Source organism: Rhinolophus sinicus, linkage group LG07 (assembly GCF_036562045.2).
Source record: "Rhinolophus sinicus isolate RSC01 linkage group LG07, ASM3656204v1, whole genome shotgun sequence".
NCBI classification, from domain to species: Eukaryota; Metazoa; Chordata; class Mammalia; order Chiroptera; family Rhinolophidae; genus Rhinolophus; species Rhinolophus sinicus.
In genome coordinates, this window is record NC_133757.1 from 121,830,490 (window position 1) to 121,857,423 (window position 26,934).

Consider the following 26,934-nt stretch of genomic DNA (forward strand, 5'->3'; position numbering starts at 1 on the left):
GTATAAATCCTACCACGTTGGCTGATTTCAACTTATCCACATGAAGACACTAAACACCGACCTGGGAGGTGACAATGTTGAGCCTGCCCAGTTCAGCCTGGTGGGTACCACCTGATAAAGGTGACAGCGGGTAGTGACAGAAAAGGTCAGATAAGTGGACAGAGGCCAGGTCACCTAACACCACGTGGTCAATGGTAAGACACTGAAGTTTTATTGTTGGAAACGACTGAAGGGCTTTTCAGCAAGCGATGGGGCATGATGATCGAATTCATGGTTTTAAAGTTTATGAGCTGCTTGTTGGAGGATGAGTAAAATTAGGCAGTCAGGAAGCGATCATATTAGCTCTGGCTTAGGCTAAGGCAGTGGTAGTGGAAATGAAGAAAAGTGGATAAAATTCAGGACAATTTATATATATAGATATAGATATAGATATAGATATAGATATAGATATAGATATAGATATAGATATAGATATAGATATTTAGAAGAAGAGTCTACGTGTAGAGAAAGGGGAATGGAAAATGATAACAAGGTTTGCCTTTAGCAATTATGAAACTGTAGACAGAGGTTATTTGTGGAGGTTGGGGGTTAGAAAGAAATCTGAAAGTTGTATTTGGCCTTACTAAGCTTGCGATGCCCAGCAAACATGTTGACTAATATTAATAGCTAAAATAAGTCCTTCTCTTATTTATTCCTTCCAATAAGTTTTTCAAGTAGGTATTAGTATTTCTATTCTATAGGCATGAACATGTCCAAGGTCATGCAGCTGGAAAATGGCAGAGGTGGGATTTGAACCTTTTTTAACTCTAAAGATATGTCTTTACCTGTAGGATATACTTTCATTTTGTAAACTGCTCTGGGTTCCCTGATGAATTCCTGCCACTTGCTATATTTAAAACACTATCTTATTCATTGCACATATGAGAAAGTGGTAAGAAAAACTCTCGTAAGGCCACTACTTGGGAACAGAATGCCAAACCGCGTGAAGGGCACTGACTGCTTTAGGACCAGCACCCCACTTAGAAGGACCCACCAGAGCTGCCTGCATCACTGCGCCGGATTGGAGCTTTAGCTCCTGGGAATGTCTACTTGCCATAGTCCGTCACTCTAGAAGACATAACAGTAAGTAAGAGAGAATGAAGGCAGAGTTATCCATACTTTAAATTAGAGTTAAACAAAATACCATCTTTGAGTTGTAGTCTCAACTCATTAAGTTGCTGTTTAGTAATTTAATGCTATAGGGAAAGAAACCGAGGTAGAATTATGATACCCTGTCCGGTATTGTTAGTTAGCAATGTGCCATTCAGTCCTCTGCACACACAATAGTGTGGTTTAGTAGCTCGGTTCAGGCAGTAGACAGTAGTGAGAGAGTTTCCAGATGTGCTACTCTTTAGCCAGGCAGTCAGTAAATAAAAATATGATAGTGGAATGCTCATATTTTCTCTAAAAAATATTCAAAGATTTAGAGGTTTTCTGATTAAAAAAGAAATGTTACTGCTTCAGTTTCTGCCATATTGCCAAAGTTGACCCATCTTTGAGTTGACATCAGTTAAGAATTTAAAAAGAGTAAAGTAAAAGTGATTTGTGAGCTAAGGAATAAAACTGTCAAACATTTCTTCTTATTTAGAACACTTTGATATTTTCCTGGTTCTTGGAACACTGCAAATTTGAGAATAACATGGCATCTGGGATCTAAAAGCTGCCATATTTTTCTGAATTTTCTCATGTCATCTACCCATTTGAATTTTAAATCACAGCGGTGAATATGTATTTTACATCCTGTGTCAAGAGACTTCATTCCTGGAATATAGGATTAATTTGCTGAATCTGAAGCCTGATATCTACAACTCTCACATTCTCCCTTAAAATGGTTATTTATAATACTGTACCAAAAGTATGCATAGGAATTGAACATAAAATCATGGTCATAATATGAGTTTTAATGACTTTAAGATCATCTAACCCAACCTCCCTCACAATTTCTGATTGCTTTCTGCATGATCCCTATAAATGATCTTCAGACACCTAACTGAATACTTCACATCAGCGGCTTCAGAAACACCAGTCCATTTCGGCACAAGTCAAAAAAGAAAAGGAAAACTCCTAAAAATCTGTGCTTCGGGGCAAAGTTCAATGAATTCTCTAACTTCCAGGACCGCCTAAATCTGTGACCTGAGATGCTAGTGCCACTGGGTCTCGTCTCTGCGTCCTGTCACGCACCCTGGTGCCATATTTAAGGCCTTGAATGACAAACTTCCAAATACCTTCATTTTAATGGTAATCTGAATTTTCCCTCTCCATAATTCTTAACTCTCCTATCTCAAAACATAGTGGGCAGAATCTACACACTTCTCATGTAATGGCAACAGTCCTTCATAGAAATTAGAATAATGTTTCTATTACGTGTCCTCATAGTAAGAATTCTAGGTCCCCGAGTTGCCTCAGAACCAAGGCTGCCGGCACCGGGAGCTCACTGAACCAGGACTTGGTTCTGGCTGAGTTTGCACAGTTTGAATCATGTTTTACCGAATCGCCTGAAAGCTCCTCCCCACAGGCTGAGGCACCCCTGCCTATCAGAAGAGAATGCTTTTAACGCCATCACTTCAAGTTTCCTTTCCTTCTTGCTCTTTGCCCTCATGAAATGTCCCTTTTTTGTTGTCACTTTGATGGAGAAACAGCATCACAAGTGGTGGTTAAGCCTTCTGGTTAGCCCGCAAAAATCCTCCTTCACCATGATTTGGCTCAAGTACAATTTTCAAAATCTGCGGTCTTTTGAAATGGTTAAACACTTACTATGCAATTTATTCTTTGGAAGTTTGAAAAGAAATATCTGATACACAAAAGAAATTCCTAATGTAGTAATATCAAAAAATGAAACTAATGAGAACTGCAATTTAAAAAATGTTTTTAAACCAATCCATTATTTTTTCAATAAGATACTTATGTAGTAAGGAACAAGGCAAAAAGTTCTAAGAATTTTAAAATGTTTAAATTGCACAGATCACGAGTCTTATTAAAATCACTACATATACTATGTGATGGGCATATTCAACAATTTAACATGTATTAATAAAACCTTACAATAAACTATATGTAATTACTACTATCCCATTTTACTGAGGAAGATACTGAGATTGCAAGAAACACCTTGCCTGAATCACAAAGAAAAATGGAGATCAGCTCACTTTCAAAGGCTTCACCATTATATTATATACACTGTTATTGAGCTTGCTTTGCGAATAAAATAATTTTATAAATGACTTTTTTTTCAAATTGTACTTACCCACACAGTAAACCCTTTTGTACTCTCTGACCCTGGAAGTCAGATATCCTAGGGTCTGAATCCTACTACAGTAGTACCTTGGTTTTTGAACGTGTCCGTTGACGAACATTTCGATTGACGAACTCCGTAAATTTTATGGATCTATGGTATCATTGGATAGTAAAATTCATGCTAAATTTGCAGGTTTAGGAGTTGATTTTAAAGGTCTGGAATGGATTGATCCATTTTGCATTACTTCCTATGGTGAAACCATGCCTTGGTTTTCAGACATTTCGGAACTCGAACAATCTTTCAGAACATATTACGTTCGAAAATCAAGGTACCCCTGTACTTATTAGCTTATTATCCTAGGCAAGTTATTTAACCATCTGAGCTTGGGTTTACTGTAAGTGGAACTAAAAACACCTAAATCTTTGAGCTGATAAGAAAAGTAATGTGTAGAAATGGTTAGTGTCTGCAATACCTGGCACACTGCATGACACAGATATCAGAAACAACAAAAAAAACAAAAACAACCACTCTTCTCTTTCACCATATCCCCCACCCTTGGCTGCAGAGGCACACAAAATGATTTTTAAACTCTCAGTTATTTGGTGGAAAACAGGCACTTTGTGGACACGGTTACATTCTTTCCCTGCCATGGCTTTTGACTTAGAATGTGCCAAAGTAGAAATCCTCTGACAGAGCACTTCTGTGGGCTGCGCCCTGCCCATCCCAGGTCACCCGCACTGCTCCCCTCGCACAATCACATCCTGCTCCCCACCCTGGGATGACCTATGTGTGACACCCCCTGGGCCACAAGTTTGATAGCGACTGGTCCTTTAGCGAACTAGACTCCTGGGCCTGAGTTTTCCTCCCCGGGGTCATCTCCACAAAGGCCCCCCATTGCTGCATGCCTAGAATCGCCCACATGTTCCAGTTGTAACTGGACAGAGAAGCTGAGACTGAGATGCTTTAGTAATAACCATGGTTCTAAGTAACTCAATCTCTACCATCCCTGCTCAGTTTCATCCTCTCTCCTCTCCAAGTAACTGCTGAAATAGGGGACAGACTGGAGCAATAGGGCATTGGCTGCATTTCTCACATGAGAACGCTCACCCTTGGTGCCCACTGATGGTGAAGCATGGTGCTCACCACACACCTAACGCAACATCCGTCAGGTCATCCTGGTACCACACTTCATTCTGCTCAACAGTCTGCAGGATTTCATAGTCGCATAAAATCAAAATGGTCATTCACACACATTAAAAAAAAATTGAGAATCTTGCTTTCTTTCATAAACCAATAGTCTCAGAAAATTACACTCCCCAAAGTAAACGCAAGTAACATAGAGAGAGAGCATGGTCTCAGTTAACAAGGAGTCACGCTCTCATCTGAATACTTAACATAGAATCTATCATTACCCGTAATCTCAACACTTTCTCCTCTTTTATGAGAAGTGGTAAAATAAAACAATATATCATATACTCTGAAATTGGTCATATAGAACAACAATATTAATACATTATATTCATTAAAAACATTTCAATAACAGTAAAAAACAACTCATTTGAAAACTCAAAGTTGTTCTTCTGTATCAGTATCCACACATCTACATGAGTATATACATATATGTGTGTGTATATATGTGTACATATATATGTTTACACACACACACACACACACACACACACACACACAGGGTGCCCCAAAATGTATACATACTTTAAAGGAAAAAACTATTAAAATTATGCTGAGGGTAACCACTCTGAGCACCTCTTGTAATTGCAGCAGTCAAACGTGACTTGTATTGATCTTTTGTTTTCGGTATATAGTATTACAATTTTAATAATAGCTTTTTCCTTTCTTGAAATGTATACACATTTTTTTGGCACCGTGTGTGTGTGTGTGTGTGTGTGTGTGTGTGTGTGTGTGTGTTCATTTATTTATTTTTAATTTCAGTCATTTGAGGTTCTAACAAATCAGCCTGGCTTAAAACAATTTCAACACAATTTTTTTTAAAAATCAACATTATTAAATTCTTTAATAGTAAGTTGTGACAATTTTTATAAATGAATGTTACATAAGGACAATGTTCCATAATTCATTAATATTTTGGAAATCAATGATTCATTCAATCATTCATTTACTCAACAAATATTTAAGCAACAAATATTTATGCCTTTCTTCAAGGCATAAAAATTCTTTAAAAATGTGTAACTGTTTCAATTTGAATTAGAACTGTTCAATATTTATGAATAGTCAATATATGCAATACGAACTAGTAGTAAACAATATTACTTTTTTTTAGATAGATTATATTTTATGCTACCTAGTATACAAGTCTACGTAAGCACTATTTCCAACACTAAAGCTAATACACTGCTTTTCATTATTTCTGTGGTAGTGCATAATGTTGCTAACTCAGGCAGAGCTCTGAGCTCTCACTGATACACTTTTTGGAGCTCTGTAGGGCCTCATCAAATGCCTATTCCAGCTACTTAAAATTTTGCAGAACCTAAGGTCCAATAAAGGAGAACTCTATACCCACTCTCTTATCTCCATAACCAGTTAGAACCATCTGGATGTTTTCAAAGCTAAAGTACTTGAAATGCCTTGTGGCTCAAGTAGTAGAGTACCAGGTCACCCCCAGAGGTGACCGAGCAAGAAATATTTTGTCTTGTAGGAATAGAAGTTAGTTTGTAATGTGCTTAAGCCCTTACCACTTACATATAAATCTCATTGAGTGATGTAAGTGCTATAAATTATATAGATACAATCGGAGTGCCAAGCATTAGTAAATTTCAATCAGTGTTTAATTTAAGGGTAGATAACAATATTTTCATTATGAAGACACTTTTCACAACCGAACAAGGTTATAACAGACTTACCTGAATCTGTAGCTGTGACCGTCAAGACGAAGTGCTCCTTGGTTTCACGGTCCAAACTCTGTGTCACCCGAAGTTCTCCACTGGCTGAGAGAGTAAACGCGCCGTCTTCATTACCACCAAGTAGGACGTAGGAGACTTTGCTGTTAGAACCCTGATCGTCATCTCTTGCTACCACCTGCAGGAGAGAAGAATAAGGGCCATGAATGAGTAGAACTAGCTTAAGTTATACCACAAAATAAAATGTATCATCAAACATAATGAGGTCGGATCGTATATACTGATAGCAAAAGGTCCCAAAGACATATTTTTAAGTTTCAAGTAAAATAATTAAATGGTACAGAGTAGCATATATCATTTGTATAAAAATAGACATAAAACTAATACATAGTATTTTGGGAATAAGGCCTCTCAAAAATTCTCAACAGCAGTTTCATTTGTAGTTGGATTTCTAAAGCGGTAAGGGAGAACCATGTTTGTGTCAAAGTCTTCAAACTTTCACATCATTTTATGTTCTTACTATGTATAGATATTACTGTTATAGTAAAACAAAATTCAAAAATACACAAATACAAAAATGTGTGCAACATGAGTATACACAAAAGAACACAACTGAAATGCAGTATTTAATCTACAAGGAAAGCAACAGGTTCTGAGGTATAATTTTCATAAACTGTTCCTTTTTAAGATCTGCCATATCTGCAATGAAGCAATTTGGATGAGAAGGAGGAAGAGGGTGGGGGAAGCATGCACATCATAGTTAAATTCAATGTCTTACAAGGAACACAATATTTGTTTTCTTTAAATATACTGACCTGAAGAATGGTCCTGGGCAGGGTCCCTAAATTCTCAGGGACATTTACAGAATACGGAGATAGCTCAAATACAGGCACAAAATCATTTATGTCCAGTAGAACGACGCTGACAGTGGAGGTATCAGTTCTGGGGGTACTGCCCCGATCTGTTGCCTGAACAGTTAAAAAGTAAGTCGGGGTCCTTTCTCTATCCAATGGCTTGGCCACAGTGATGGCACCTGTGACAGAGTCGATCCGAAATTCCTGATTGGCGTTACCATCAGTGATGCCATAACGAACCTGCCCGTTTGTACCTTCATCACCGTCTGTCGCACAGACGTGTATTATATCCGTTCCAGTGAGTGTGTTTTCATTAATCTCCACTTTATACGAAGCCTGTGCAAAAACAGGGCTATTATCATTGATGTCAAGTACCATAAGTACAACCTCTGTGGATGAAGAGAGAGGGGGTTGACCCTTGTCTGTAGCCACCACTGTCAGAGTATAGTTAGAAACCTCTTCTCGGTCCAGTTCTCCAGCGAGCTTCACTTCACCATCAATGGTCCCGATACTGAACTTGTTCCCCAAGGGGTCCAGTAGGGTGTACTCAATATAGCTGTTTGGGCCACTGTCTGGGTCAGTTGCTTGAGCTTTGAAAACAATCGTATCAATCGGTGTGTTTTCTGGGATGTATGTCAGCTTCGGGGAAAGAAAGGCTGGTGGGTTATCATTCACATCCAACAAAATAATGGAGACTTGAGCAGTGCTGGTGAACCTGGAGGCTGGCGGCTGTGGCAGGTCGTGCACCTGGACGACCAGGTTGTAGAAAGACTGAGTTTCCCGATCCAAAGCTTTCAGGACCGTCAGCACACCTTCCCTGTCCACTGCAAATTGCCCCAGGCTGTCACCTGAAGCAATGCTATAAGCCAGTCGGGAGTTGATCCCTGAAATGACAGGGGAAAAGTTCAACCTTCTTAAATGTGTGCCAATTGCAAAGTAACCTGCACCAAATTTTTTATAATATGAAACTGCGTATTTGATATATGATGCCTCCAAACACACCTCATGGATGACTTAGCTGCAGTTAATTTTCTTTGTCAATAATACATATGCATAAATCTTTTCCTGGTAACTTTTGATCTGAAAAGATGTTTACAATCTGGTGAACAAATGATATATATATACTGCTTGCTATTTACTATGGTGTTGAAAGCTTAAATTATACAAGAGGAAAAAGGATTACAGAGAGTGGATGTCTTTCTATACATTTCCTTATTTCTATTGCATAATTCCTGAGGGTTCAGCATTAACAGTGCCACACTCTATACTATTAGCCAACAATTTATAACTTCAGTAATTTATTGAGGCCGACACCAATTTTCAGAGGAGGGTAATAAAATGTTCTGATGTATGGCATTAGTCATGGATGCTTTAAGGCAACTTTTACATTTCTTGTCAGACCAATAAGTACTTTTTAATTCCTATCAGGCACCTGGCTAATGGCCTTTGTGAAAATAATTCTCTCTCAAATTTTATTATGTATATTTAATGTGTTTTAAAATTATTCTTTGAAGGAAATGTTAGCAGTAAAAGTATACATAAAAGGCTCCAAATATAAATGCTCACACAATGACTAGGCTATATGCAGATAATATTTTATCTAATTTTCCTAGGAACATGTGTTATTTTTAATTTTTAAAAAAATGATATATAATTCCTCATTTCAGAAAATGGTGGCAGACACTCTTCTAGTAAAGATGATGTGGAGAATGAATCGGCCTATTGTTTCAGTAAATAATTTAAAGGCAAATAACAGGGAGGCAGTGAAAACAAAAATGAGATCTCCTGACTCAGAATATTGTTTCTTTCACTGGTCCATAATGCCATGTGCATTTTAATACTTTATCATTAAAAAACAAACAAAATAAATTGGTGTATTGGAGGATATTGTAAGATTTGCTTAGAAATATATTGTGTATCTGGATAATCCATCCTTAACAAAGATTTTATACTCTGGAATTTTATACTAAGGAATATCTATTGAGTTACAGAAATCACTTACAAATATCTCTTATATTACTGAAGTTAATTACAACTATTCAGGTGTCAGAAATGATGTCCACTCTTTGTCAAGAGTCTTCTAGAACAATCTAATCACCTTTTTTAACTTTTTTTTTCTTGAAAATTACTCTTTCTCAGGACTCCATAAATACTTGAGTTAGCTTTTGCCTTTTCTTGAAACTCATCAAATTCCTTACAAAGGCAACTTTTAATTAAGTAATGGGATTTTCTTTTCTACCAAGCAGGGCTGCCTGTTCTTTAAAAAAAAAAAAAAAAAATGCTAGAGTTATTCTTTTCCTGTGATTTGATGGTCTCTATTAAATGTCATTTGTCTATATATTGATGCAGACAAGAAATATTTATGAAGATAACTTTCGATTACTGGCTTATTTACAAAAATTTCTAGGATAAACAAGGGTTGAGTAGATCTTTGAAAAGGTAGGATTTTTCCCTTCATTATGAGTTGTGGCTTTTAATCTTTATAGTTTATTTAAAACTATTTCACAAGTGAATAAAGCAGAGGTTATACAGTTCAGAATACTTAGGACTCTGAGAATCAGGAAAAATATGAATAAATAAAGCTAATGGAGGCCACAGGTCAATTCACCAGCAAGAGATAAAGAGAAATCTAAGATCTGGATAGAACAATGTCAACAGCCTACTTCAACCCCTCCACTTAAAATTCCACAAGTTTGGGGGAAGGAAAGTTCCATCCACTGGTGCCAAAAAAAGATCCATCAACTGGTGCAATACATGAACATATTATTTTCTAAGGCTATATATACAAACACGCACACAAGTTTATATATGAATAATTAAAATGAAAGTAATTTGATTTAATATGTATATGTTCATGTGGTATATTTTATATTTTATATATATATATATATATAAATCAAATTATTCTCTAAGGAAATTTTCTGCATTTCCTATGGCTAAATGCATCAGTGAATACTGAATTTTTATTCGTTGAGGCACAAATTTAGACACAACTACTATTGAAAAAAAAGTTATGAAAACTTCTGGATAAAAATAATACCAACAAGCAGAGATCTAAAATTTAGTTTTATGCAAGCATGTAAAATCTTCCATGCCTAAGATCAAAAGAAATAAAAAATACTGACAAAATTGCACATGGCTACAAAGTGATGGCCTAGCAGTTTTACATAAATCAACTGGAAAGTAATCAACTAAATAAACAATCGGAACACCCTTCCTCCACTGTGTATGCTGCTTCCTTGAGTAAACAACTAAGCTGCAGAGGCAAAAATAGAACATGATACCAACATTTTATAGCCTTGTAAACAGTAGAACGGCCTGTTTTCTAGGGAAAAAGTTTGGTGAGGTAGGTAAGTGGAGGAAGTAATAACTATTAAACTTTAACTTGAATTGTGAAAAAAGAAAAAATTGATTTTATATTCAAATTCATACTGATAAATATGTTAAGTTAATAATATTAAAAATGAACCGATGATAACTATCATTATCTTTGAGGAAAAGAACATAAAAATATTAACAGGTTTTGCACAAAATATCACAACACCATCTAAAAGTCATCTCTCACCTCCGGAATAGAAACCTTACTGCTTTAATTACAGGCCTTGGAAGCCACCTATATTGCACTGTACAGAAAAGGACTTTTCATTTCTGACAAGTCTAAGTGACTTAGGGCACGTGCTCTACATCCAGAAAACATGTGTAGACATATTGAAACTCAAAATTCTCCCTGAACATTTGTAGTAGTCAAGTAAAAAATAGAGAGTTCAGGCCATTTTTCTCCCTCTGCTTTTTATATCTAATATTAGGATCATGAAACAGTAATACATTTATTTTTAAATTCTATAATTTATCCAATTGAATTTAGTGGGCTTTTATAGCCCACCTGATCTTCAGACTTAAAATGGTCCGTATTTCTAACCATTTGTGCTCAGGTCTGAAAGTGGTTTAGTTATATGATTCTTTCTGGCAGCTTTACTGTATATATGTGGTTGTATTATATATTTTTTCGATTTTTATTTCAGTCTCGTGAATTATTTAGTTCCAGGAAATGTAGCACAGAACTATAGTTCTGTTATAAAATGTGTACATTTATTCACAATCCATAAATGTTGTCTATTTCTATGATGAATGAGTATTTGTCAGCTTATCATAAAGCTGTACCACATGGCACTGCTTCAAGTAGCATTCATCTTTGTGAAGCAGCTCCAACAAGGCCATTAGGTCACTGGACTATGAAAAACATTCACAGGTCAAATGACCTGCACTGTGTACCAAGCATATATAGGTGAATTGACTCAGCGATAATTACAATCATTTAATTCTCAAAACACCCTACAACTCCCCAGTATTTTAAAGAGTATACAGATTTACTTCTAGAATAGTAACAAAAAATTACCAAAGCCAGAATATTTCCATAAGATTCAATTTATAATAGTTTACCTCAATATAGTACTTTTTAAACTGCATGCATGGAAGCCTTGAGATTAGTACACACACTATTCACACTTAACTTCTGAAAACAGTAAAATATTCGCTTTATCCTAGTTAAATAATCATGTAACCAAAAGTTGTGGGTTAAACTCTTGGAGAATATAGATAACATAAAATCTTAAATTTATTATTATGTAAAATTTCTTCACCAAAAAAGTTGACAATAGTACCTCATCAGGAACATTTTGTTCAGAGATTAAGATGAATTTGTTAATTTTAAAAAGTTTTAACAATACTGTTTGGAAAATACTTTGAGAACTCCTTAGTGGGACTGAGTTAGCAACTTTAGCAAAGTTACCCTTGTACAGTCTTATCATTATCCTAAAAATTCAGAGAGAACAGGAATTGTGTCCTATATTTTAGGATCAAGCACAGGAAATTATACTGATAAAAGTGTTCAAAACTAAAACAATGGGAAAATGTAGCTTGAAATTTTCTTACCCAACACAAAGTAGAGAAAAAAAAATCCACGAAAAGTAACTTGAAGTCAATTGCTATTATTTGTATGTGCAGATGTGTGCATGGAATAGTCCAGCATGCTTTCACAAAGAAAGTTTCTTATTTGCTATTTTCCTGGTTTCCTACATTTTAAAGTTTTAGGATAAATGAAATTTATTCTAGAAGAGCACATAATCCTACGAAACAATGGGCTCTCTCTAATGCATAATAAATAAACCACAAAGAAACATGGCAGAAAATTCTTCACCACAGACAAGTAGGGACCAGTCAGTCACAAGGACAAATATGAAAATACTCATATCCAGGGAGCAGGTAAACTAATTAAGGCTATAATAATAGAGAAATCAACTTCCAAAATAGAAATTAATCTCAATGGTTTAAAAATGTCTAATTGGAGGCAATGCATGCAGTTGGGCTGCTGGACACAAGACAGAGTGTTCATGTTCTTGGCCAGGGCTGGGTGTATACTAAATACTCGACTTGACAAATGTTGGTTACCATCAACAATAGTACTAGTACTAGTATTACAGCCACTTCTATCTTAGATATAATACATTCATGTGTCCAGTATTAACTGTGCTTCAATAAGAGGAGAAGACTTCAACAAGGGCTTAATCAATTCTAAAGAAAGCATCTCCAATGTTGTGAATTGAAGCATACACAAAATACTGTGCTTTTTGCCTCTCATAGCTTGTTAAGGTATATTTCCAGAAACTCCTGAAAGGAAACTAAGTATAGAGCAGAATGTTAAACTAGAACGGTATTCTGAAATTGCATAAATCATCCAACTCAGGGGCACCAGGAAATTCTAAATTAAGGTCCCTGTGCCTCTATCAAGAGGCATATCCTTGAGCTAGTGGCCTATTTCCTCTTCAAACTACTGTCCCTTGTTTGCTCCACTGATAGGACATTTAGCTGTGTCCAATGGGAGGGAAAACAAGGCATTAACTTTCCAAACAGTTCAGTTAAAGACTGATAGTCTGCACAATGTTATCTCTCAGGCTTATTATCTGATATGTGTATTTACAAAACAGGTCTTAGAAGAAAGGCCAGGGGAGTCATATTTTTAAAAGAAAGTTTATCAAGTGCTTTCGCAAACATAAAAATTAAACACCTGTGAAGTCTAGATTTAATGCGAAATCTCAACTTGATTTTCTAGCATAAGTTAAAGAGCTCTGAGACTGTCCTTTTAGTCAAAGCATGACAGCTTGCTAAAATATTATTAGCAGTTTTCAGTCAGAAATATGAAACTAGATATTCCTAAGTATTTTTTGAAGATTTTGTTTTTACTTTTGCTTCCAGATTTTATCCTTTTTACATTAAAATAATATATGTAACTAAATTTTTTTATTTATCTGACAAGACCTACCAAAAAGGTGTTTTGTGACGTCTACCTTACTAAACTGCAATACTGCCTCAAATTTAGGGGGGGAAAAGTAAGATGGACATTATTAAATTTATAAAAAGATAACAAGGCATGCCATGTAACTGTTACATAAATAAGAATTTAATTGATAAATTACTCAATTTGTTTAATCCTCTATAGCTAAATTATAGATCTATTCCTCAACTTTCGACCTTATTTTCACAAAATGCAATTTTGTGACAGCTGAACACAGTTAAATAAATATAATATAAATCTGATTACATTTTTCTTAAAGTTTTTTTACAGTATTATAAAATAAGTACCTACCATCATCTGCATCGGTGACATTAAACACAAGAACAGTAGATCCTACAGGGAGATTCTCCATTAAAGATGTGCTATATGAATTCAAGCTGAAAATAGGTGGGTTATCGTTTACATCTAGTACATTGAAATAAACCCTGATGGTGGTAAATTGTCCTCCACCATCTTCAGCTCGAACAGTGAGGATATAATATTGCTGTGATTCATAATCTAATATTCGAGTCAAATTAAAGACTCCAGTAACTGGATTCAGGAAAAATATGCCATCTTCATCATCTTCATTAACAACATACGTAATTTCTCCATTCACACCAGAGTCATCATCTGTAGCTAAAATAGCTGCTACCAAAGAACCTATCAAAAAGAACAAATTAATAGTCTAAAATTAATGGGACAAGGTATGTCGAAGAGAATATATAAAAATACACCCCAAAATTACTTGTACAGTGAAATATTTTAACTAGAGAGTCACTATGAAAATACATGAACATAGCATCCTGCTGATTTCTACACCAACACTGATACAAACACTCCTGAATGTTAACAAACAGTTCTTATGTTGATCTTATATTGCAGTGCAAATGTTCCGCGAAACTGATACTATTCAGATGTCTTTCTAACTGGCACTGCCAATTCATAACCACATATTGGTGTGTTCAGTGAACATATATGAGGGCCCATTGCTACTGTCAGGAACTGAGGAATCCACGCAATAATACAGACTTACGCCCAGGGGCTATCACTTGAGCGCTCCTATGGCCATCGCTATAATTAAGGCAAGAATTAAATGTGGTGGGAATTCCATGAAGGACATGAACAACTCATCTTGAGGAGTGAAGGGAAAACTGCAGTGAGGAATAAACAGTCCTCTGTACATATTCCCTTCTTGTCGAATGGGTTTCCAAAACATACACCTTATTATGCAAACTCATACCAACTATAATTCAGAATAAAATTTCAACTTTAGATAAGATTTTCCAGCAATGGGTATGAGGTACACACACCAGAAACAGGATATTGAATAGTCAAACTCAACAGTCACAACATAATATGTTCAAAGAGGCAAGGTGATTAATTCAAGACTTACATTCTACAAATGTTTATGGAGTACCTGTTAATCCTCAAGTCCCATGTTAGCAAGCTCACACATACATTCTAAATTAACCTTTACCCTAATTCCAGCAGGAATTATGGTTCCCCTTTACAGAAGAAGGAATTGAAGCTAAGAGAAATGAATTAACTTTCCCTGGGTCAAATAGCTAGTGAAGGTTAGTACCACCATTCATAGCTTTTCATGTGCTTTTCTTTGCTCTTTCTATACACAGCAGCACAATCACAATTGACTTTTTTTTTTAATGGAAAAATAATATCAAAACTACGGTTGCCAGAAAAATTATCCCATGTCATAAATACTTTCAGAAACAAAAATATCTGTAACTAGTAATCAGATGAATGGCTAACTTCATTTGCTCTCAAAAATCTAGCAATTTGCTTGGAAATTGTAGCAAAGATGGTGAATTAAAAGATTAAAAAATCCAGCATATATATTTTTATACCTAGTAGCATATAGTAAAAACTAGTCACTAAAAGCAACCAAAACAGAGTCCATAATTGTAATCAAAGGTGATCCTTGCAAAATACACCTAAGGGTGTGCCCCCTACCTGGGGTTGTGTCTTCTGGGATGTCAAAAGAGTACACAGGTCTGGAGAACTTGGGTGTGTGGTCATTCACATCACTGACGGTGATGTTAATTCTCATATCCGAGGACTGAAGACCATCATCTGCACGAACCAGCAAGGAGTACTTGGAACGGCGTTCTCTGTCCAACCTCTTGGTCGCTATAAGGTCCCCAGATTCAGGATCAATGCGGAAACTGTCGTCAGCTCCACTAATGATGGTGTATGTGACCAGAGCATTTGCACCCTAAGAGAAAGAAAAGGTGAGCATCTGAACTGTTGGAAGAGGAACAGTAAGAGCACCATTCCTTATGTGGAGCATATATTTGACACAGTGAGGCTCTGGGCTTAATTTCATATGATACTGTAAAATTTCAGAAGATAACAGGCTAGTGTACTATGCTACATGGTCTTCCGTCGTTCACTGCATTAATAACACAACAAACCCCAACCTTCAGGATCTGATATATAAAGAGGGTGCCACAAAAATGTATACACATTTTAAGAAAGGAAAAAACAGTATTAAAATGGTGATAGTATATACCGATACTGAAAGATGAATACAAGCCGTGTGTATACATCCGGTACATATGCATGCTTTAATTCATAAAATATACACATGGGAAGAAGTAAAGTGGTCGCTGTGATATTACAAATGGTGATACCACTGTTCACCACACAATCAGACGGTTGCTGAAGCTTGTTCTCTGCCAGGCACTGTGGCAACACTATAAATACATTATCAAGTCACAGCTCCATGACGTGCTGTTTCTGCTATGAAGACGCGGGGTTCTGACATTAGTTAACTTATGCAAAGTCACCCTGGAAGTGTTAGTGTGGATTTCAAACCTACGTCTGCCTGACAGAGCTCATGTCCCTTTTGAGTCGCATTAAAAATGTAATTAAAGTGTAAAACGGACGGGGCATGTAATAAGCTCTGTAAGAGCCAAGATGAGAGATTATTTTTGATTCGATTTATTTAGGGAAGGAAGAATGGCGAGTTCTGTGTGGAACCAAACCGGCTTTTGAAACAAAGAATTTTTTTAAAAAGCAAAGTTAGGGGGAAATGTTTGCGTACAAGCACAAGTGCAGAGGGAACCAGGGCACGCTTGCCTTCCTGCTGAACAGTTTGGTTGTGTAGACAGTTTTGACGTAATTTTAACAGAAGAATACAGTGTGGGGAGATAGTGAGGAGAGACAGAGCCCAAAAGACTGGAGCTACATTTCCTCAAGATGACACTTCATATAATCTGTGCTCCTTGCACGTTCCAAGTCCCTGTTCTGTACAATGAAATCGGGTGATTTCTTGTGTCCTCTCAGGTCTGTGAGCCGCGGCCCTCAGAAACTGAGGTATGAACAAGGAACCTGTACAATGAATGGAAAGTAGAGGAAAGGAGAACATTCATTCAGTGTTTATTAAGTGCTAAGCATGCTCTGAGCTCATCCCTTCATGGGCCCTAAGTGACCTAATCCGAAAAGGCAAACCAGTTAGGTCAGTACGAAGATTATCCCCATTTTGATGATAAAGAGTCTGAGACATAGGAATTTATACCCTGGATGCCTTGTTCCAGAATTTAGAGTCTACATCGTTATGTACCCAGTATAACATACAGGATAGCAGTAACAATAACAATATTCTCATTTGTGCAACAGTCCCATATATTCTCAATCCTTTCAACAAGTTTATATGATAGGTACAAGCAAAAGAAAAAAAAAAGTAGTATCAAATGACTTTGCCTGGGAATTAGAGAATACACCTGTTGAAGACATTTCAGGAAAGGATCTGCTTGGACGCAGAAATTATGCAGTGCAATGTTATGTGTGGTATGTTAAGAGAGTCAAGGATAGCTTCATGGAAAACGAGTATGTGGCAGTCAGAGATTTGAGAACAACATCTGAAGGTCAATATATGTAGGTGGCAGTAAAAGCCACAAGAGTTGTTGAGAATTTAAATTAGAATAGATAAAGAAACAGCAGCATAAGGACCAAATACTGACAATTTTAAGTGTTGGAGAAGCAGCCGAGGCAGGGGTTGAGGGAGGAAGGAGGAGGCGAGACCTCGGGGAAGACCCAGAGGCGTGGCCTGCCACGGAGGTTAAAGGGAAGGTTTCAAGAAAGAGTGAAATAGGGACAAAATAGAGAAATTAAGGAAAATTAAAATTGAAGCACCCTTCTAGATTTGATGATGGGGAATGCTAACTCCAAAGTATTTTAAAAACTATTATAAACTTATGTTGTTGAAATTATAAGCAGTTTGATTTAGATATTTTAAATTATATATATATCTTTTCCATAAGAGATTAAATATTTTATCCTTCACAGGCAAATACATAAGTCGATAATTTTTTTAACAAAGGTAAATTCATCTTTCAAAATGTATGTTTAGTGGCATTTGCTATATTTTCGTACTGCATTCCCAAGCCAATTTCATAAAGTGAATGCCTGAAAGCACATTTTAATTTAGTAATGAAACAGCTGAGTTTAACATACTACCCACATTTATCTTGTGTATTCAGGTGTATGTGGAGTAGCCAACATATTTATTGTAATTGTACGGTCTAATAAAAACATTCAATAAGAATTTTAGACTTCTAATCTGACCACATTCTGTACTATTTGTTCTATTTCACAAGGAGTTCCATTATTCTAGTAAAACAGTCCAGGAATGAAAATAGCTTGACATTCAATTCTGACCTCTTAAAATGGTAAGTATTTGGAAATTAGGGAAAAACAAAGAAACGAAACATATTAAAAGCTATTATATACAAATAGTTTGAAATTTAGAAATGTCCTGTCTATAAAATGACTGTACTAATACTCCTAAACTTATAATTCTTCTGAACGGAAGCAAAGGTATCAAACTATGTTGATAAAACAATATTTTTCGTATTCAATATCAGCTGATGTGGTGAATAGTTCTAGTGAATATATGAAAATGTCTGGCCAAGAGTTATGATTTAATTAGCTCTTTTGAAAAGTCTATTTATTTATTTAATATCCAAAATATGCAGTATCAGGAAACAAATATTGTATTTCAGCTGCAGCACAGTAAAAATAATGCTGTTTTAAAATATTTCACTCTCCGGAGGAACCACAGAGACAAAAGCACGTGAAGGAATTCTGAAAGTAAATAGCTATAAATTGCAAATACATTTTACAACCTTAAGCAGTATTTTCAAAAACAAGTATGGTACCACGAAACAAAGCTTGAGTATCCTGGACCATTACAAGCATAATAATTCTGTTTACAAAAGGAAACAAGAGACTGACAAAGTCACGTGCTTCTGAAAGATGTGTATCTCAGTCTAACACGTGTTCCAAATGATATTTAAATTAAGTTTAGCATGTACATGTTATTTTCTAAAACTGATTCCTTTACTCAGACATTATTCTCCGGTGCCCTACCAGAGTTTCTTTAACATACTAATACTTCTATGTTTGACTTAATTATTAAGGAAAACTTTATAAATAGTAAAGCATGTATCAACACATATGCGTAATTTGTTGATAACCTACATAATCTTAGTGTTTTAAAAAATTATGTTTCTCTAAATCAATTGACTGCTGATGTGAAAAATGACATAAATGGAGCCATTTCAAAATGGAGTCGGAGCCACCATCCCAGGGGAACTGCCTTGCACGTCTTTCTCCTTGAACTTTTGGAATGTTTGAAGAGGGCAAATCACCTTCAGACTGGGCCAAACCAACACTGTATTCTGAACAACTGTTTGTAAAGCTAACAGGAAAGCTGACATCCTGACCACAAGGACTAATGTTCTGGACTGTTCTTTAGAATCAGTAACCAGCCATGAATACTCGTAGCCAAAGAGAAACCTAACTTGTTATCATCAATAGAAATTCCTTTCCTCTAGTCATGTAATTATTTCCTTTCCTTTTCTCATAAAAACTCTTTGCCCTCACCCGATAATTGGGACATAACATGGGTTTCTGCCTGAATCTATGCCCCGGGATTGCAATTTTTTTTTTTTTTTTTTTTTTAAATCTCAAATAAAGGCTTGTTGCCTTACTTTGGCTTTCTATTTTTAGGTTAACACTGACCACAAAGTAAAAGAAACCTCTTGCATTTCAACACTGAGTCCTAGTCAGACTAGGTGAAGAAAAGAAAATAGAACCATGAGTTGGTAAGAGAAACATTTCAAATATATATATACATATACTATATACATATACTTGTATACATAATATACTCATATATGTATATATATTTTCAAATTCAACTAAGAGGTAAGAAGCTGATAACAGAGGCAAATACAGAATAAAGATTTTATGTAAAAGTGCTAATATTAATTTATTGTAAGCCACTCAAAACAAAAAACAAAAAACAAAAAAACAACAACCAGCCAATAATTCTGAGTGCCCTGGGAAACTTAGATATCCATGTTTGGCATTAAGACAAGTCAGGAGTTGAAATAATAGTCATTAAAACACTACTGAAAATAATTAAGACAAAATGTATTGAAGAAGGAAAGTGTGCTCACGAGTTTAATCTTTAGAAAAAGTACAGTCCAGAAGCAGTTTTGCAAAAGCCCTCCTGTCCTTTAAGTTGGAGGTGGACCGACCACCCCCGTTCACCCTCTCCCGCCTTTCCCCCTCCCCCCTGCACCCCTCCAGGCACAGATTCCATTACAAAGTCTGTGGGGATCCCTTACGCCTCAGGCATAGTGACAGTCTGCACAAATTGTTGGCCCCCCAACCTCCCCTGGAACTGCTAACAATCCTCCCTCCATTTCCCGGGTGGGTCCCTGCTTAATAGCCTTAGATTCGTCTGCCCGTCTTACCCAAACGCACTTCTGGCATATCCTATATACACTTTACATTCAGGATTTCTTTAAACCAGGATGTTTATGTGATAACACCTGCATGGTTACTTACATTTTTAAAAAACCTTATAAAATGAAGCTCAATGGAAATAAAACAAAATGCACTAAAACTGTGTGGATGTAGAGACATAAGGACCTTCCCAGCCTCCCACAAATCTCATCGTAAATATAAACATATTTCAAAAGGTGAATTTGAAGGCAATGCAAGTGCCCCACCCCACACACACACAATTCAGATGGAGAAAATAAACATGTAAGCAGCACTACATGTGTATAACCCTTGTCATATCTTGAAAAGAAAAATAAGGGAGGGAATACAATTTTAACAGTAGAACATAATAGCATTAAAAGAGTTGAATGTTGGCATCTCTCTCAAATAATCAGTTTGTAATAGAGTAGTATATCCCATTAGGACACGTACATATTATAATTAACATAGTTATTGCTTCACTCTTTGAATAAATCACTTGGTATAAATGAAGTTTATTTGTTCTATTCCTACAGAGTATAGCCAATGAAACAGTCATTACAATTACAATAATTTGAAGTGAACTGTCTTACAGCAATTGCATCAGCTTTTTTCTGCTATTTTGCTAAATGAGAGTTAATGAAATTTTATGAATTAAGCTATCCAAATATACTTGTATATTATCAATGTTCAGCTTCAAGAAATGCAGTATTTACTGAATTATTGCTGATGTTATCTCATATCTATCAACAATAATAGAGATATTCAGTCATATAACTCTAAATGGCAGCTGGAATTGGGAATAAACCTTTCACTATATAAAATTGAATAGAAGGTACTAAATTTAAAACACCAAACCTTTTTTAAAAATATAAACATCTATGCTTCATTTTGTTTCCTTTTCCTTAGTTAGATTTTAGCAAAATTTGTAAGTGACTAAGTCATCACATTTCTGTATTGGCTGTTAAAATCAGTCTTTTTTGAGTTATTTACCTCTTTAAAGTCAAAGAAATAAAATTATGAAGATCTTACTCATAGACCAAAAATCAAGTTTTGAAACACATCTGGAATTCAATTGAAGGTAAGGGAATCTTCTGATCTAACCTTATTGGGTAATAAAATTGTCATCATACACTAGAAATTTGATAGATCACTGGAATACGAGGTTTCAAAAATATAGAGATAAGGTCTGAGTTACCTCATCAGCATCCATGGCTGTCAGTTGCATAATTTTGGAGCCATCTCCGATGTTCTCCTCGACAGTGAGATCCAGCATATCCGTTGGAAATACTGGTGGATTGTCATTGATATCCTGAAGTGTTATTTCTACCTACAAGGAAAGAGAAAAACAACATGTGAACGCCCTACGTGTCTGCAAGGTATCAATTCAAATGAAGAGCAAGGGTCCATTCAGCTAGGTCTTCCAAAAAGAATCAGCACCTTTACATGTAACCTCTAAACAACAGAAAATGCCCTAGAGAAAGTTGCGAAATCTTCATAGGAAAATATACATTGGAATAAAAAACGTTTCACTTGTTGATAGTAACCGATTTTAAATGGTTGCCTTGGAGTTTATACTAGAAAAGGTCCACTGATCAACTGTCATTTTAATTCCCAGATTTGTGTAGCAGCAAAGAGCTGCCCAGATTTCAGACTCTTTCATTCAACCATTAAATGTCATTTGACACACAGATGAGGTAGTGTAAAATTTCTTCTTGAAATGTTTACATTTTGGCAACTCATGTCTGAGGAAAATAAAGAAGTTCACGTTGTGCTTTAAGAAACTCAGCATTTTCCCTTTTAGAGTCAACTCTCAACCTATGGGGAGAAAGAACACACACATCTTCTTTTGTATTTCCACTCCTATCAGCACTTTTTAATGTGACTAAAGCTAAACAAGCATTCTTTTCAGATGTAGTGTTTATACGGATTGCAAATATTACAGCTTTGTTTGAAAGATCACAGGCAGAGTTATTTGTTTGTTTCCTACCTAAGAGAAAGTGTTTGGAAGGAAGGCTTTGTGAAGTCTAAATAATAACTTTAAGCCATGTGCTAAGTGCTAAAAGCTGATATCCGATAAGAAAAGAGAAGACAGCGGCTAATAAAACTGAAAGTTTCCCCAATTGGGTCACAAAACTAAGTCATGGAGAAAAATCCATCCATTCATTTAGCTAGGTTATAAACAAAACGTTTTTTTTTCATAGGATGAAATGTCATCTTTTATAGTTATATTGTAAAAACTGCATCAGATACAAAAGTGATGAGGATAAATATGCAGAGAGAGGAGAGAGCAAAATAATTCTGGTTTCTCCTTTTTCAAGAGGGAGTGCGGGAGCGGGGTGGGGGGCGTGAAAGAAGAAGGGATTGTCATCACTCTGTGACAAAGAAGGAGAGGGAAACGTAGGAGAGCTAGACAAATAAATGGATGAGCAATTGATAAAAAGGACAAAAACAAAAACCCCAGAGAACAGTATGCAAAATTAAACACTAAATAATGATTATACCTCTAGCTCCTCCTCTTTTAGCAGGGTTTTGATCAAAGCAAATGGCTCAAATGAATCTAGGGAATGGTTACGACAGGCATCTCGTCAGTTAGAAATCGGCCACTTCTGGTTGTCTCACTTGTATGTGGAATATAAAGAATAGAATAAGTGAACAAACTAATCAGAAACAGTCTCAGAGACATAGAGGAAAGACTGCGGGTTGCTAGATGGGAGGGGGGTGGGGATGAGGGAGAAAGTGAGGGGATTAGAAAGCACAATTGGTCACCACAAGATGGCCACAGGGACACGAAAGTCAGTTTGGGGAATATAATCAACAATGTTGTGAAGACTTTGTAGGGTACCCGATGGACACTTGTCTTATTAGGGAGACCACCTCAGGGATGATGTAGATGCCTGATCACTGCACTGTACACCTGAAGCTGAATAATAATGAATGTCAACTACAATTTTATAGATAGATAGATAGATAGATAGATAGATAGATAGATAGATAGATAGCTATATATAGATATAGATATATACATACATATATATAAATATAGATATAGATATATTCACAAGAAGTGGACTATAGCATTAAGAATAGAGAGAGTGGAAATGAAATGGCTGTATGTGATGTCAGAGGGGTAGTAGTTTGGGGAGGGGGCTACCACTTTGTGAGGGGTGCAAATGATAAATGTCTAACTATTACATTGTTTTGTATACCTGAAACTAATAAAAAAAAAGTAATTGTGGTTTAAAAGTTTAAAAATAATTGCAAAAATCACAATTACTTTTGCACCAATCTAATAGAACGTTTCATCATATTCTGACATATGTAAAGGTTATAGTTTTGATTAGGGATACCTTAGGCCATCCATTTAATAAGTGAGGCTAACTTTTTCCCCAAAATTAATGTCAGCTTACAAATCAAAAAGTTAGAACTTCATATTCTTTTTTTTTTTTTTTTTAATCTGGATATTTTCTTTTGATTGTCCAGTCTCTCTTCTCTACTCCACACATCCTCAGATAGCCCTGAAGAATTTTCAGCATGGCTTCTCTTAAATTCTCTCAATAGCCTGGGGCATAAATTATGTAGGAGAGGAAATGTAAACTCATTGACACAGGAGGATGTTATCTTGCAATTCCATCACTTAAGATCCTTTGTGCCATGTTTCCATCTACCAGAAATTCCAAGATTGTGGACCCTGTTTGCCTATAAGGTGATCACTGATTCCAATGTTTATTTATTTCACACTTTAGCATCTATCACATAACAGGCATATGCTAGTCACGAAAATACAGACGAGAATAAGACAGGTCGAAGTGAAGTTTGGTAAAAACAGGTACAAATAGAAACATTTTCTGTTATCCCTGGAAAAACACATTGCTGACAACCTGATTTCAAGAAGTTTGTCCCCCACACCATGGATAAATCTGAGTTGCTCTTGCCAGTTACCATCTTCCTGATAATTCCAGGTCCCAGTATGTGCTTAGTTTACTCTTGGATCTGCCACCAGCTGAAGAGTCTTATTCCATTATTATGTGCTCCTTAGATTAATATTTGGTATGATTTGTTTTGAAATGTTATTATATAGAACACAGGAATCAAACATTAAAAGTTTAATTAAGGTGTCTGGAAACAAAAATGAAGACCTAATAATGTTCAAAGATTCTTTTCTTTCTTTACAAATTAGATCACTGTAAATAATAGCGACAATGGCTATTAGTGGTTTATTTTTCAATTCTGAAATTTAAAAATAGTCTACAATAATATACCTAAACTTAAGAAAAAGTACATGTTGAAAAATACATGCAATTATTTTAAAGACAAACCAAAACCACTGCACAGTTATGCTTTTAGTGCTTGCATGGCCCCCCACAGTGTTTTAAATTTATCTTTACATTTGTTTAGACCTGAAATGAGTAAAAGAATTGCATTTAAATATTCATTTTGGAAAAAAAAAAATCACACTGTGAACTCAGAAGCTTCTCTTCACAAGTGGCTGTATTTTAAATAAAAACAAAACAAAAACTGCCAACAGCTTCCATAATTTACGTCCAGGGGGCATGTTCAAGGTATCGATTGTGAAAGTTAGTGAGAACTGACCCACAAAGAGGAAAGAAACAATACACCGTGAAGATAAGGCACTTGCATATTTTATGCCTGCCTATCAAATGCTGACCTTTGTGCTTTGCTATGTGGCCCTATAGGGACAGATGTGGTTTCACCTGCTGCAATTGCAATGGTAGCTTTGGTGTGGACTTATTCATAGCAAAATCGTGAGCTGCAGCCAATGGCGGAGCCACAGGTATTGTGCAGGCTCACCCTCCCTCGCCTTTCAGGGGCCTTCAGAATAATGTCTTTTTTGGATGAGACACCTGATCCCTAGGAAATGAAACCAGGTGAGTGAATGATTATTTAGAGACAAAAACATGTTGTGATTAAGGGGGCTAATGACCAAGCAATTAAAAATGGATCTGTCTTTTGATTGTTTAATAGAAGTAAAAAAGTTAAATTAAAAATATGGCTTTAGATATTGTTACCAAACTTCTTTATTCTGAAGGAACAGAGTCCTCAATATTCATTTTGTTGAACAGTTAAATGGCTATTTTAAAACTCCAAGTCTAATTGTGTAAATAATTGCCATGAAATCAGTATAAGGCTTTCCTCTTTTTTCCTGGAACATGCAGTCTATACTTTTATACTGCACTCCATCACGGATAATATCATATTTGGGGCATTTATTTTTAATTTTTAAGTGAGTAAATTAGAACACAACTATATAATCAATGAGCAGTTGTTAATCAGCAATAGCAATTATCAAATAATTACATATGTTTATATCTCTGAGACACGGCATTTCATTGATTCATTGATTTAAATTTATATTATGAAAGTAATACATTATAGTCAAGCTAAGGAATTGACGAAAATAGCAAAGTCCATTATGAGTGCATTCCCCAGTTAATAAACTGATAATTGCATGTGGTCATTATCTCAACCACAATTAAAAACATTCTTACATCCATAACCTTTCTGCAAGCTACGTAAAGTGGTCCTTAGTGAATCAGGATGATAAATACCTAAACATATTTTGTAATTCATAACCTTCCTGCAATGTATGTAAAACGGTTCTTAACAAATAAGGATGAAAAACAGTCTTTTTTTTTCCTTTCGAGAAGTTTCATAATTTATAGTTCACAAAAAGTTCACAAATCCATTCATCTGCAAGTAAATGTATTAAAATTTTTAGAAGGAATCTTAAATAGTATCAAATCCATCTTCTTTATTTCATAGAGAATCCAAAGCAAGACATTAAAATGTCAGGTGATTTATTTAAGAAAAACAATGTCCAGCCTCCTAACTCTAGCCCATTGATTTTTCCAGAGACCTGTGGAAAGAGCCAGAGCTGGGTACAAGCTGAATGCCAGGAAAAATGTCTCTAATCTTTTCATGAAGAAAATGATCTTTCACACAAAATATGTATTTGATGGCAATAGGAATCTGATTTTTGAAGAAATTAATATTTGATTGTCTCTACAAATACTGTTTTATCCACATTTTTGTTCATTTTTAAGTTCCTTCATATTTACAATAAGGAAAACTAAGCTGTGATGATTTGTTTTATCAGACCCACTGAAAACTATTAATTATTCAGCAGAAAGGTGATGGGTATTAAGTTACAAGTAAAGAAACTTTCTGTAGATAAATTCTCTGTAGATATTATTGAAAGTTATTGCTTTTAAAATGTCTACAATGAACCTGTTTCTTTCTCTTAAAACACTCAGTCATAAATATTCATTTTCAGAAAAGGCTAAAATCTAAATGGTTCATGAGACAGACATAAAGTGCACAAAATAAAATAGTCAAAGAAGATGCATCAAGGCAAACAGTGCATTTTTTTTAAATGACAAATATTTACATTATTGTCTTTTTATTTTTGTGGAACTGATACCCCCAAATTAAATTCCTCAAATAATACTATTACCTAGACCACATAAATTTTGACAAATAATTGCACCAAAAACAATGCTTAGAGTTTACAAATATTACCTCTAAAGATACTATGATAATGCCATTAAGATTGCATTTAAATATACCTTTTAACTAACAGTACTGTCAAAAAAATACTTGTTTCAATAATTGTATTTTGTTGCTCTGATTTCTTGAATAAGTTTATATATTATAGGCCCAGAGCCCTGCCCTGCCCATGCAACAGCAGAGCCACAACCAGGCCAGACAAGTACCCCAACTACCAAGTGCATAGTCCAAGGCTGCAACTGGAACAAGCAAGCACCCCAACCACACCCTCACTGT

General features: G+C 35.6%; 1 protein-coding gene and 1 long non-coding RNA gene across 2 annotated transcripts in view; one reads left to right on the forward strand and one right to left on the reverse strand.

Moving 5' to 3' along the window:
* Positions 1–26,934, reverse strand: part of FAT4 (FAT atypical cadherin 4) — a 148,563-nt gene that overhangs the window by 53,598 nt on the left and 68,031 nt on the right. Inside the window, exons 2-6 of the mRNA XM_019710865.2 lie at positions 21,329–21,460; positions 15,307–15,568; positions 13,648–13,998; positions 6,966–7,888; positions 6,154–6,328 (exon numbers count right to left, since the gene is read on the reverse strand). Coding sequence (XP_019566424.2) covers positions 6,154–6,328; positions 6,966–7,888; positions 13,648–13,998; positions 15,307–15,568; positions 21,329–21,460 — 1,843 coding nt within the window. The remainder of the gene's footprint in view (positions 1–6,153; positions 6,329–6,965; positions 7,889–13,647; positions 13,999–15,306; positions 15,569–21,328; positions 21,461–26,934) is intronic.
* LOC141572759 (uncharacterized) lies at positions 981–26,700 on the forward strand. Its single transcript, XR_012498225.1, has 4 exons — positions 981–1,122; positions 19,369–19,463; positions 24,828–25,019; positions 26,005–26,700. It is a non-coding gene; the product is annotated as an uncharacterized LOC141572759 (long non-coding RNA).